At 34.8% G+C, this 14361-nt stretch overlaps 1 protein-coding gene across 1 annotated transcript in view; it reads left to right on the forward strand.

Moving 5' to 3' along the window:
• Positions 1–14361, forward strand: part of MALRD1 (MAM and LDL receptor class A domain containing 1) — a 253534-nt gene that overhangs the window by 22436 nt on the left and 216737 nt on the right. Inside the window, exons 8-10 of the mRNA XM_065666535.1 lie at positions 4174–4266; positions 5826–6033; positions 14051–14197. Coding sequence (XP_065522607.1) covers positions 4174–4266; positions 5826–6033; positions 14051–14197 — 448 coding nt within the window. The remainder of the gene's footprint in view (positions 1–4173; positions 4267–5825; positions 6034–14050; positions 14198–14361) is intronic.

Genomic DNA, 14361 nt, shown 5'->3' on the forward strand with positions numbered 1-14361 from the left:
ATGATTTAAGAACCTGGTTTAAGAGTGTTCTTTCCCTGAAAATAGAGCTAAATATGTGAGCCAAAACCATGAGAAGACCAGCATTTGAGTTCCTGTAGAATTGGGAGCACAAATTTTATTAATTGATAAACAGATACTTACATGTGCATTAGAAGAACATTTTTGGCAGTTATTACATCAGTTCAGTCAGCTGTGTTTCCACACCTTCTTTTAGCCCTTTGATGTTTTACTTATTGAATTTCTTCTTCAGTCTGGAGTGTATTTATTGCACATAGACTTATTTAAAACTGATATGAATGATCATACTGCAAAATTTGCAAGAAAAATGTTCAGAAACATAAGCTTATGCTGCTAGCTTCGAAACCAAAACCCTTCTGACCCTGGAAGACAACCGAGCTGCTCTTCCAGAAGCTGCCATTCAAAATAACCTCTCAGTTATATGGACCAGTACCATGCATTCTCTGTACCCCCTTTATTATTTTTATTAGTCAGAACTTATCTCCAAATAACTCTTGCTATGTCCAACCACCAACAGGCCTGACACAGAGACTGGATTACATTTAACGTACAGTTTCAGTCCTGCTCTTAGAGGACAAGCAACCCAACTGTTGTAAATGTATCCTTAGCCTTCCTCACCTTTTCAACAGAGAGGTCAAAGATTAAGTGAACCTGTTTTCTAATACAGATATTAAGGCATCAGTTGGAAGACAGGAAATTTAAATTACACTTGGGTGTGAAAAACGATAGGGAAAATGCACTTTTTTTTTTTTTTTTTTTTTTTTTTTTTTTTTTACCAACAGTAACCTGTTGTTGACTTGCTGTCCATGACAACCTCAGCTTTTCCTGTTTCATTGCTGGTTTGGTAAAGTCACTCTTCATTCAGTGCTACTGCATTCGATAATTTGTTTTTTTCTTTCCTAGCTGTGATTCATGCATCTTTTAACTTAGTGTTATTGGTTTGAAACTTGTTCTTGTATACTGAAATCAATTTAAATTCTAACGATGTCCTTCAGGGTGCTTGTAATTCCTCCCACTTTCGTGTTGTCCACATTTTTCTAAATGTTATTTTTCATTCCATTATCCAAACAGTCAGCACTATACCTATGTCAGCCCTTGGGACAGACCTATGCAAAGCCCTGTTATAATTGTCTTTTATCAACATTTCCTCTTTTAAACAAAGTTGCACTCATATTTGTGCACTCATTTTACAGTAATTCTGTTTGTATAAAATCTCCTCAATCTGCTTAAACAATGTCCCATGAGATTGTTAAAAGCCTTTATAAAGTACTACTAAAAGCCTTTATAAAGTTTCTACTTTAAGTCTGTCTATCATTATTCTATTCCATCATGTGTTTGCGTTTGCATTTGGCAATATTAACTGTCTTAAGAACATGAAATATTAACTGTACTAGCTGTCTAATAATTTTCTAATAAATTTTAAACTTTTATATAAAACCTGAAACAAAAAGATAATGTTGACTTCCCTCTATCATTTGCCATTCATTACTTGGTCATTGTTCCCATTAAATAATGGGCTCATAATTCTTCCTTTTATTTTCTTAATCATTACATCTTGTATGGCTTACATGCAGATGGAAATTAAACAATAAAATATAATTTCAACTGATGTTTATATGTGCAAGCATATTGGTATCCTAATGCACTATTTCTGTAAGTGTTCAGCAGCACCTGCAAGAAGCATGCAAGTACACTTCTTTACAGAAGTTAAAGATAACCCATTAATCATTGTGGGGGAACAAATAAGCTTTTTTTCTGAATTATCTTCTGAAATGAGAAAAGCGGGGATAAAATTATGACTGCAGTTGAAGAAATATAAGGAAAAATAATAATAAAAAATGTTGTATTTTATAAATGGAGTTGATAAGAAGAGATCACCATTCTCTTCCATCCTTCAAATCCGAGTAGCGTTATCTCTCTCAAAAAAAAAACCAAAACCAAAAACAAAAAACACAACACAAAAGCCAAGAAAACCAAACAAAAAAAAAAAAACAACACCCCAGCAAAACACACGCCAAATAAACCCAAGCCCAAAATACCCCCACAAAACCCCAATACAAACCACTAAGGAAAAAGAAAGTATTCTTGGCATTTTAGCTTTACAAAAAATTGTTCATAGATGGTAAATGCATCACAAGGTGAATAGAGTGAAGGTATTTTGAGCAACTGCTCCCTCACATCAACAAAATAAATCTCAAGGGAAAGTACTGGAAAAGCAATACTTTCAACATTTTTAAAGAAGGCTAGTGATGCAAGTGATGTGCTAGAAGTGTTAACCCATTAGTACTAAAGAGGTGGTAGAATCTGATAAGCAGGATGAATACTACAGAGAAAACATTGTGAGGAAGGGAAATAATATTATTACTAGACTTGTATGAAATCAGAAGGTAATGTCTGTTGCATGGAACAATAATCAGTTTAAAAGTTGTTGCATCTGAGATGATTTACAGCTGTCAGTGTAAATAAACTGCTCTAGAAGGCTTGGATACTGGCACATGCACAGAAAATGCAAATTTACTGAGTCAAGCTGTTTTTATTAACATAAATTTGGGAGCAAGAGGGTCATGGGGATGGGTATCTAAGCTGTTAATTGAATGTGAACAAAATTGTAGTATCCAGATGCATCCAATCAAATAAACAGCAAATGCAGAGTGTTTACCTGAGGTACACAAATGTGTTTGGAGGGTTCATATATGTACATGTGGGGGGAATACATTAACTAAAATATTTTTAAGAGCAGACACTTAGCCACAGGCGATGGTTTTAACCTGCCATGTAGTATGGTTCCTAGTACGTCGCCTTTTTCTGTGTTCATGTGTGGGTATTGTAGGCTAATAATGCTAATATATTTTCTTTGCAAGTTGAATTATTTAGCTAAATGAAGCAAGTTTTATGCAGAATTAAGTGTGCTTGGCTCTGTCTTGCAGTTTTCCAAAACTGACCTTTGAAAACAAATTCAACAGAGATTTAGACTTTCAGCTTTGTTAATATGTTGTAACAGTTGAAACCTTGTTAGGAAAACAGCAAAAATAATTGGCTACTCATCACAGCTCATATCAGTGTTGTTCTGCTCACTCACATCTCTTGGACTATCAAGGATTAGAATTTTTCTTTCTTTTTTTTTTTTTTTTTTTATATTGCAAGACAGGAAAAAAGATAACTTGCCTTGTCTATACTATTGGTAATATTTCACATACCTAACATATCCCCTTTTATTCATCTGTTGTAAGGTAAAATGTTTTTATACTTTCAATTTCTCTGCATACAAGAGGTTTTCCATTTCTCTCGTCCTGCTTCACAACTTTTTTTTCTGAACTGCTTCTAATTCTGTAATATCATTTGTGGAAAATGTAAACCTAATACTTTGCACAGCATCCTAAAAGGGGTCTCAGTATTGATACTTGTAATGGTTAAGTCTGTTTCCATGTGTAACCTATAATAACTTTTCCTTGTACCGGCCTCAGCATCTTCCAGTTAGGATCATGACCAGAAGCAGAATAAGCATGAGCTGTTTTCATTAGATTATGAAATCAGAAGGGCTTGGATTGCTTGTGTAAAGGGAGCCTTACTACATTTGGTACTCTCACTACTATGCTTAGGAGGTGGAGTGAAAATGGAGATTGAGGTAACTCAGAACATGACTAGGACTTGTTAGGTACTACTCTGTTTGTATGCTTTACATATTAAAAAAAAATAAGGGGGGCAGTATTTTTAACACAGTTAATTAGGTAATTTTGACAGACCCTGAATTCAGTTCTAAGAAGACTAAATCTAATTATAACACAACATAATATAAGCAGTTATTTATGAAAAAGAAATTAATGTAGAGAGCACCATGGAAACACATTGTTAAATTCAGCAATAACATGGCGTAATTTACATATTAATTCACTTTAATTCTACTAAGACACCTCCTGATAATTATACTATTTGCATGTTTAATCACAGTAAACATGTTTTGTTTCTCTTCTCTCTCATGGTGCTCAGTGCTAAGGCTGCAAATGAATATGTGAAGCTTTAGTTCCTCACATATTAGGAGCTTTGTATATGTGGTTGTTTGGCTAGGAAATGAAAAGATGGAGTTCAGAAAACAGCATTGGCGATTTATAGAGGAACAAGAATTAGCTTTATAACATTGTATTCTACATTTTACAGGAAGAACATATCTTATGGGAATCCAACGTCATGACTAAGAAGGAATGGGTCAAAGTGGATATACATCTACCAACAGGGATAGAAAACTTAAAGGTATGTGTGAAAAAGGCACATTTGATTTTTGAAGTTGCTTTACTTCATTGTTTGTAAGGCTTCTAGAAAACTTAAAGATTTGTTAAAATTATATGTAGCCTGAAGGTCTTCCTGTTCTTCATTGCTTTGATATGAGTAAAAGCTCTTGTTACAGCTCAACATCTGCAAAGACATCACATGTTGAAGCTGCAAGAAAATGAATGCAAATCTCACCATGTTATAGTTAGTCATTTGAGTCCATCTCAGGTGTTACCAACTCATTTAAATATAAATGCTAATAAGTGAAATGATGTGAATAGTTTCTGGGATTTCAGTGGAAGGATGTAACTAAGTAGATGATACAATATCTTCCTCCTGAATTTTCAGGCATAGAGAAGAATGCAAAGTTGCATATAATTAATTCTTAAATTAATTTACAAGTTTGCTTTATGTAATTTTACATTTATTCTTCATAATTAAATAACCATGCTTTATTGTCTCAACCATCAGCTGAAAAAGTAATCTCTGTGAAAGGACAAAGATTCAAATCTACTGCAGGAAATGTTATGACATATATTTGAATGACTGCATTTCAGCAAGTTAGTAGAAGTATCTTTTTGTTGTTACTTGTCTCTCCTTTTCCCACAAGGATAAGTGTGAATAAGCAACCAAATGTGTAATAAGAATATAGTACCTAAAAATAAACAAGAGGCTGCTGAAAATGTGTATGTGTGTATGTAGACAGTCAAAACTATGCATTAATGTACAATGGCGGCAAGGATCACTTGCACTTAGGGAAGGAGAAATACTATCTTTAACTATATGACTGTGTGATATTTTCATTGAAGCATTCTGCTGTTTGAAATAGGAGAGAATGGATAGTTTTATAAGGCTTTGTCATTTAGAAAAAACTTTCTAGTGGAAGATAATGACATATATCATTCCTGATATATGCCTCTTGAGATTTCACTCCAACCTTATTTCCAGCCTTCAGGGTGTGTGTGTGTCCATTCTTTCCAATGTGTTTTGTCCCTCTTGCATGTGACTACTTTCTGAGATCAGCGCTCTGGTCATGTCCCAGCTTGTCAAAACCCACAACTCCATTTTTGATTTGTGCCTCCAACTCCTGCTCTTGTCTCTCAGTGGTTTCTTTCATTGTAATCTTCATCTTTCTGATGAATTCAAGCTTGCTTCCTTCTGCTTGCTCTTTTAGCTCAGGTAAACTTGGAGAGCCCAGTGTGGTAATCTCCTTGCTTTGAGACCCAGCTGGTCTCCACAGTGGCCAGGAGCAAAAGATGTTCTTTTGAAATGTCATCCTTCTATATCATCCTGTGTAATAGCTGGCTTTTAATTAGCTTCATTCTTGGAATTCATCAAACCCTTTTAGCTTAAATTTTCAGAAGTTTCAACTGAAGGTAGTCATACAAGATTTCAGGTTCTGATTTGAAATTTGTACTTGTTTTGTAATGGAAACTATGCAGCACCTTTTAACAAGTGAAACATTGCTGGTTTATGTAAATAAAAATCAGGCTTTCTTTGCTGTCTGTTAATGCAAATATTTTAACTGTAACAATTCACAGCTTATGTTTAAAGGAACATTCCAGAGCAGAGCAGGTTTCATCTGTTTGAATAACATCCAGCTCTTGGACACTACACCATCTGAGCCACCAGGTTTCTGCTCCTTAGAAGAATTCACCTGCATTGATGGGCAGTTCACAGAGCCTGGATCAGCCTGTGACTCTCACCCAGATTGTTCTGATGGCAGTGATGAGGATCCAGCAGCCTGCTGTAAGTGAATTGCATTGCTTTAGAAGGACGTTGTTCTGAAGAGTATTGTGAAAGCCTAAACAGATCTACCTAAATGGCTAGAAAACATATTATTTGTGTGGCTTCTTTTCCCCAAAATAGTTAATGATGTTCAGGTTAGTGACAATGTTTGTAGCATTTTCTGTCATGCATATTTTTCCTTCCCATTGCTTTCTATTTCTCTGTCTGGTCTCAACAATATGCTCTGGATCCAAATAGCAGTTTTTAAAATATCTGTAGAAATGCAACATTTTACATATTTTTTCCTTAGATGTATCCCCTAAGTACAATGTTCATAACCTCTACTTCCGTAGTTTTCTAATTTATACTCTGAGTTAATGGTAGTAAATATATTAGATGACATGAAATTTATGTGGCGTTACAATTTACCATGCAAACCACATACAGTTCAGAAGCTACATCTTATTCATGGTCTTCAATTGAAGGTAACTTTGCTTAGAAGGCGGAGTTTCTACTATAAAATCAAGAGCAAAAGAAAATAACAGTTACTGGAAAATGTCAGTAATAATTCTGAAACATTTCACATCTCCATCTGAAAGTAGCTTTAGAGACCCTATAACTTTCTAAATGAATATTATACAGTCTACATTTGTATGCGTATTTGCCTGGGGTAGTAGCACTTAAATGTGTGTTGCAGATTTAAATTTTGCACATCTTTAAGATATTGGTAATGATGCATATTTGCTGCTGGGAGGTACAAATTGAAATTTTGTGTATCACTCGATGTCATGATGAAGAACATCAATAATTGTAGAATAACTAGGTTTGGAAAGGACCTTAAGATTATCTAGTTCCAACCTTTCTTGAGAAGACTTTAGGGACTGTATGTATTTACAAGTTGTTTTTTTTTTTAACTCACAGTCTGAAACTTTAATCTTTTAAATTATTTAAATAACCATGTAGGAGCCATGCCTAAAACAAGTAATACATGCAAATGCTGAAGTAACATTTTAAATAGTAAGCTTTATATTGTTTTATCTCTGGGTGAAATGTAAGACAACATTGATGTGTATAGGGTGTTCTTTTCTGAGATCTATTTTCCTTTTTTACAAGACTTTACCCTATGTTGCTAGCTCCATGTGTTTGCTGGTAGGAGTACAGAGAGTCCTCTTGCACTCTTTAGGAGGAAAAATTGTATGAAAGTGAATAGCACTTATAAATTGAATTTTATTTCTCAGCAATTTAGTGTTCCCACTTCAGTAACAATGTGAGAGAATTGTGGTGAATAATGACTAGGAGTATAGAAGAATAATTTTAGGTTTTAAAAGGAGGATGAATAATAATTGTCCCAGTTGAAGGGTAGTTGTTATAGTAGTACACAAAGTAAAAATAAAGATAACTCTAAACACTTACAGGCAATTATATTTGGATGCAATGCATTATATCTTCTAATTTTACTTCTGTGCCTTAGATGCTGGACATTGGCCCTGGGTAACCAGAAGATGACAACATAACCTAGTTATAGCCAGTATTTTAGGTTTAAACAGAGACCAGAGTGGGACTCACTGTTGAAAATATTGCTTTTGTTACACTCATGCAGATGTGACAGAAAACTGAAGAGTAGGCAGAAGAAAGTCAGATTAGCTTGGATGTCTCACCACTGTTCCTTGTGGTGTCTACAGAATTAGGGTGCTGGGGCAAGGGCTGACAGAAGGCCTAATCAGTACAAAACCTTCTTCGATAGCTCTGCCTAGCGCTTCTCTGCCTGCTGCTGCCTCCACAGTTAACTTGGTTTAGCGTGTCGCACTGATTTACCACTAACTCCTAGTGTATTTGAATTTAAAGAAAATACCGTACTCAGTTGAACCTGAGACACAGGGATTGTGTGCTTCATTCTGTTGAGGCAGTCACAGGATGAAGACGTATTGTTTTGTTGGTGTAGTGCACAAAAATACCCATCCGCTCAAAAAAAAGAGTGAAAAAGGGTAATTTTCTACAATATAAGTAACTTATGTTGTATGCTGCTTTGACTACTGTCTGAGAAGAAAGAAAAAAAGAAAAAATAGCCATCTTCAAAATAGCAATAAATGTTTTTTAAAGTTCGCTCATTTTAATAGCTAATATCGTCTTGGACACCTCACACAGTCCTTTTCAAGGAAGTGGACCCTAAAGGTGGAATTTAGCTTGTCAGCAGTTTGGTTGGCTTAAAAGTTTCACCTTTCTGACACTTTCTGCAGTCTTGAACAAAAAAGACCTAAAGGAAAAGTCATCATCTGTTTCTGTCCTTTGTTCTTTTTGGTTCAGTATGTAAACCTTCCATGTAATTTGGAAATTATGATATTCAGAGTGCACTACATCTATTCACATTAATTTTCAGTAAAAATTCCTATCTGGTACAATAACGCATATTTTAGCTTCTATTCTATTAGGTATGTTAGCATCTATCCTTGGATACATCCTCAGTAGTTTCCTGTTATGAAGTACCCTCATGTATAGAAAGAGCTGGCATATCTCTATGCTGAATGAAAATGAAAAGCAGGCAGCTGTTACCTAGCAGTGTGAAGGATTTTCCTCTTTTTGAGGATTTTCTTTGCTTCATTATAATTGGAAAGGATTTATTTTTGTTTCTCTTTTGCTCATGTTAATTTGACATGAAAAAGTCTTATAATAATGCATTTTATGAGAACAAACACATAAGTTTTACAATGTTTCTTAAACTTTCTGTTTAATTTCTGCCCATTTATATAAATATATATTTAAGTATATGAAACTAAAGTCTCAAAATTAGGAACTTGTCTAGGAAGCACACGAGTAACCAAATTTACTTGAGTAGTTTTGTTGAAATCAATACGTCTAATGAAGTGAAAAATTGAAATGAATGTTTTTAGTATAAAATTCTGCATTTTTATTATGTCTTATTCGGTATCACTTATTTGAGATCACTTCTAAATTTCATGTTTTGCCATACTAATAAATGATCAAAACACAGTTAATATATTAAAAAAGAAAAAATTAAACACATCCTACAAGCATTTCTGAAAGGAAGCTTCCTTAAAACAGCTGTTTTTAACTTTTCTGTTTTTAATTTTGCATCACCAATATTAGTTTACATATTCTCAGCCTTTCATAGGATTTGTATAATTAATGAATAGAAAATATGTAGAATGAAGGAAATGTATAATTTTATAGCGTGTAGCTTTTACTGCATTTCATTTATAGTATAACAGTTTACTATTGCAAATCCTTGAAACCTTCTAGAGCAAATGAACACATATGCAAATCTTTTTATTGCCATCCCACTTGAAGGAAGAGCATTTCTTTCATCTAAAACATTTGTTTTACTACATACTTATGTTTCCTGTGGCACATTAATTGCCTGGAATTTTCAATATCTGTCTATCAATCTCGTATACACATATGGAGAAAAAGAAGTTACATCTATATCATTTTCAGACTTCATTGCTTACAAGCACTGCATAGCACTGACTTTGTGTTTCACCAGAACAGTTACTTCAAAGTAAGCATGCCTTCTGCAGACCCAGGGTCAACATGAGATTCTTTTAACACTAGTCTCTTAACTCTAAGTCAGGTAATTGAGTAGTTTCAGGAGATGAGGCCATCTCACCTAAGGGACATGGTGTTATGAGAGATCTGTCTAATGACGTATGACATAGAGAATTTCAGGCTACATGACCTATGGTCTACAATCTTTCTCAATCCTTTAACAAATCCTAAATAAATGAAATCAGTCTCAAACTGGTAGGGAATTTGCATAAGTAGTTAGTAAGAAGGTGTAACACTTTCCTTTCCTAAAATGACATTTAATGATAGTCAGAAATGACAGTATTAATGACAAAGTAATCACATAGAGGTGCTTTGGTTGCTGACCATACAGGTAGTTTATACTTCAAATTCCATAGGAGCTTTGATGCTGTCACAGTGAGTAAGGGTAGGAGCCCTTCTTATTCCATATTTCTTAGTCAGGGAAATGCTAATCTGGTGGAGAGACAAGCTATGCATTCCCTCTTGTGTTCATTTAAGTTGCCAGAGTAGGACTTGCAGGCTAACAATGTTGAGGCAATATTAATTGGCTGGCAACCCAGCCTACCTAACAAGACTGCTTTGCTTTTTTTCCATCAGGAGGATCAAGAGCAGCTGGAATTAGGGGTAGGGTAAGCTAGTCAAAGAGGAAACATTTCCATTTAACCTCCCAGTGCTTTTGTTGTATGTGCTTTGTTGCTTGTTTCTTTTTTAAAAACAGAAATGTGGAAAAATGGTTCATGTTAATTGAAAAATTTTCCCAGTGTATTTTATAGCTTTAATAAGCTCTACTTATTTCTTGAAATTCAGGGGAACATGTTTGGGGACCTTTATTTTTTTCTTCTGGTTGCATCTGGGAGTCATAGTTTTTGCTGAACTGGTGTAATAATTTACTCCTTCACTCATTGAAGTATACTTTACCCACATGAAAAAAAAACATATTGTTTTTCAAATTTGGCTTGTTATTACCATGAATAGAAGTTGTTTTCTAATTTCCTTTCTATTTTGCTGAATTATAAATAGGTGGAATGGTAAGAGATGCAGTAGGAATAGACATAATGTGCCAGATATATGAGGGTGACGGAGCACTGGAACAGGTTGCCTGGGGGGTTGTGGAGTCTCCTACATTGGAGATATTCAAGGCCCGCCTGAACATGTTCCTGTGTGATGTACTCTAGGTTACCCTGCTCTTGCAGGGGGGTTGGACTAGATGATCTTTTGAGGTCCCTTCCAACCCTTGGTTTTCTGTGGTTTTGTGATTCTGCGATATGCTTTATGTGTGTTTAACTTACATAACTGCAGTATGACTCCCCTAAAAATATAGGTTGTGCAGTCACCTATTTTCCAGCTATGGACAGTGAAATATTGCCTGTAATTAGTTGAAGGCTCAAATAAAAATGTAGAGAAAAAGCTGTGAATCGTAAAAATTATGCACTGTTTTGATGGGAATAGAGCATTTCGCAAAGTTTATTAATATTTGAGCAATGAAAAAATACACCGAGAAACTATCTCTTGGGTTTTGGTTTCAGCAGAATCACAGAACTTTTTTTTTCAGGCTTGATTAAATATTTTCAAGCACTCCTAAGTTTTTAGAACTAAGTAGGGATACAATTTAAGTCAAATTGTTAACTCAGACAGTTGGATTTCACTCAAATGACGTATCAATACTTTAAAAAAAAAATGAAGTATGACTTGCAGAAATTACATATGGTGAAACACTTAGGCTTGGTGAGTGATTTTTTTTCTCAGTGTCTGCATGACTAGAGGTTTGTATAGGGCTTGTCATTTTAAATGACAGGTACAATGAAAAAACAAGGTAACATCTAATGTGTGTTAACACTATCACATTTAGTGAACTGGAGCAGCTTTCCCTCCTCTCTTTCCCCTTCTCCCCCCCTGCCCCCAAATAACCCCAAACCACAACACCATGAATGTTCTTCCTACCTATATAATTGTGTTCAGATTTGTATAAAGTTTGAAAAAATGGCTGAGCAAAGTATTTTTTTTTCTTTTTCTTTATTCCTGCTTTTTATACATTGTTGGGGTTTAAACACAGCTGGTAATTCAGAACCACACAGCTGTTTGCTCAACTTCCCTATTCCCGTCTGAGTGGGATGGGGAAGGATAATTGAAAGAATGTAAACCCCACAGGTTGAGATAAGAACAGTTTAATAACTAAAACTACTGCTACTATTAATAATAATAATGAAAATAACAAGGAGAGAGAATATAAAACTAAAAGGGGAAACAAAACAAACAAACAAACAAAAAACAATCAAACCAGAAGTGCAAACCAGATGCACAATACAATTGCTCACCACCCGCTGACTGATACACAGCCCGACCCGCACAGTGATCTGCCCTTCTGGGTGGTTCTCCCTAGTTTTTATACTACACATGACATGCTGTGGTATGGAATACCCTTTTGGCTAATTTGGGTCAGGTGTCCTGTCTCTGCTTCCTCCCAGCTTTTTGTGCCCCTCCCCAGTGGCAGAGCATGATAGATTGAAAAGTCCTTGATCAGGGTAAGCATTACTTGGTAACAACTAAAACATCGGTGTGTTATAAGCATTCTTCTCAGACTAAAGCCAAAACAGCAGTGCTAGGAAGGAGAAAAATACCTTACAGCTGAAACCAGAACATATATTCAGCCTGAAAGATGGCGTTTATACATTTCTTTCTAAATCCACAGTGTTAGAAGAAGTTGTACTAGCAGCTACTAATATAGGAAATGAAGATTTCAGACTTCTCTCTTCCTGTTGACCATCACGGGCAGTGATACCTTGCTGCTTCCTTAATTCTTCTAGTATACCATTTCTAAATGTAGCCTTGACAGTCAGCTCTCCAGTATGAGCCAGTGAAAAACACTGAGGCTGGTATTGAGCCATATTAATGACAACAGATCTGGTATCATCAGCACACGAGATATGTTGCTGTTCATATTGCGATAACTCTTCTTGTGGTCTGAAGTAAACCAGGAATTATTATTTTCTAGTTAAAAGAAAATAGGATTTTTTTTAATTACTATGCTAAATACCTTACTGACCTGTAGAACATTAATCACTAGTGCCATCTTGACCTTTCTCTCATGTTTAAAATTTTGTTTTAAATTTGACCTGTCAGCTTCCATCCAGGAACAGGGTTTTGGCTGCTTAGTATACAGCAGAGTAAGTTCTCTGTGTCTACATGGTTATTTATTGATGTCTTTTTGGACATTACTATGCAGTCACTGAAGTCAGCTTCTTGCACAGAAGACCTTTTGCACTTTTTAGGGAGGGCAGAGGAAAGTGATATTTAAGAGAAGAATGTTTGGTTTTACGTGTCACATTGGTTCTCTCAAGACTGTTTAGTAAGGAAAGCACGATGCCTCGTTATAGCACTAATTACCATACAGCAAAACAGCTTAGTCTTGGATATCAATTTGCATCCTCTGTGTTAATGAATTAGGAATTGAAGTGTAATTAACAAGGTATCTTGTAGAAAGCATGAGAATTCTGTAATTAAATAAGTTAACCAAGTTTCATGTTTAACTAATATACTGCACTAAACAGGAAAGCGTGCTTCATTGAATTTTGAGATACATAATGAATCAGATAAAAGATACTGATATTTTTTATTTATTTTGTTCCTTAAGATTTAACTGCTCACATAACCTCTTTGTACCAGAAATACCTTTACTGTGGAACTTTACTGCCGTGGTGTTTCAACCAAGGTGTATTTCATTTTGGTTTTGTACAACCTGAAAATTGGAGTAATATGTATAATCATGTCTGAGGTTGACATGATAGCAGAAATATGCCGTGAAATCTGGAACGTGACAAGTTCAAAAGTGATGTCTACAGTTGTGTTAAGTACTCAAAGAGTTAAACACAGGGCTTTGTAAAGCTGTTCTGGACCAGGAAAGAAAACTCTCAGATTATACAATTTTTTAATCAAAATTATTAATTGTGCTCTAGAAAAGAGAGTGTGTGAGATTATTATGCAGTTTAAATTGGTCTAATCCATACAAACTAGGAAAATGGTCTTTTACTTTGCAATAAGAATTTCCGGGATCCCTAAATAATTCATACATTTAAATCTAATTTTGAAAAACGAGAGGAAGTTATAATTAATCTTTACTTTCACTGCATTTAAATCACTAAATAAATCTGATGTTTTTTCCACACATGCATAATTAACTTTACCATAGAATTAATCTTTTACAAATATATAATATTACTTTTGTAATCATCAGCAACATAGGTATGGAGCTCATATTTCATACGATGTATTTTATTCTCTTACAGGTGGTTTCCTTTGTGGTTCTAAGTTTAACAAGAGAACTGCTTGAACTTTTATTAATATTATAGAATTTTTTCTCCATCTGAAATAATGGTTTCAGTGAAACATACAAGTGCTTCTTTAAGACTCTTTGTACATACAAATACAAAATAATTATAGTTGTGGCATTAAACTATTGTATCAAATTCAGCTGAATGTTACCTTGTTCTCAAAACAGCTAATTACACTAGATGTGATTTTGAGACTGACCTCTGCGGATGGAAGCCACTAAACATAGGTGATGCGGATTGGAACATAATGAAAGAACAGGCTCCCCATGACAGGAGACTTCCTGGCAGAGACTGTACAACTAATACTGGATGTGGTGAGATTTCTTTTATTTTCCTCCTATGTTGAATATTTCTACTTGTAAATGGTAACAGTCTGATAATAAAAACTGATTTTAAATGGATACTACATAGTAAGTATATAACATAAGTAACATTACAGAAAGCTAGCATTTGCAATGCTCTTTTAGATGTGATTTGG

The sequence above is a fragment of the Lathamus discolor genome, chromosome 2 (assembly GCF_037157495.1).
Source record: "Lathamus discolor isolate bLatDis1 chromosome 2, bLatDis1.hap1, whole genome shotgun sequence".
NCBI lineage: Eukaryota > Metazoa > Chordata > Aves > Psittaciformes > Psittacidae > Lathamus > Lathamus discolor.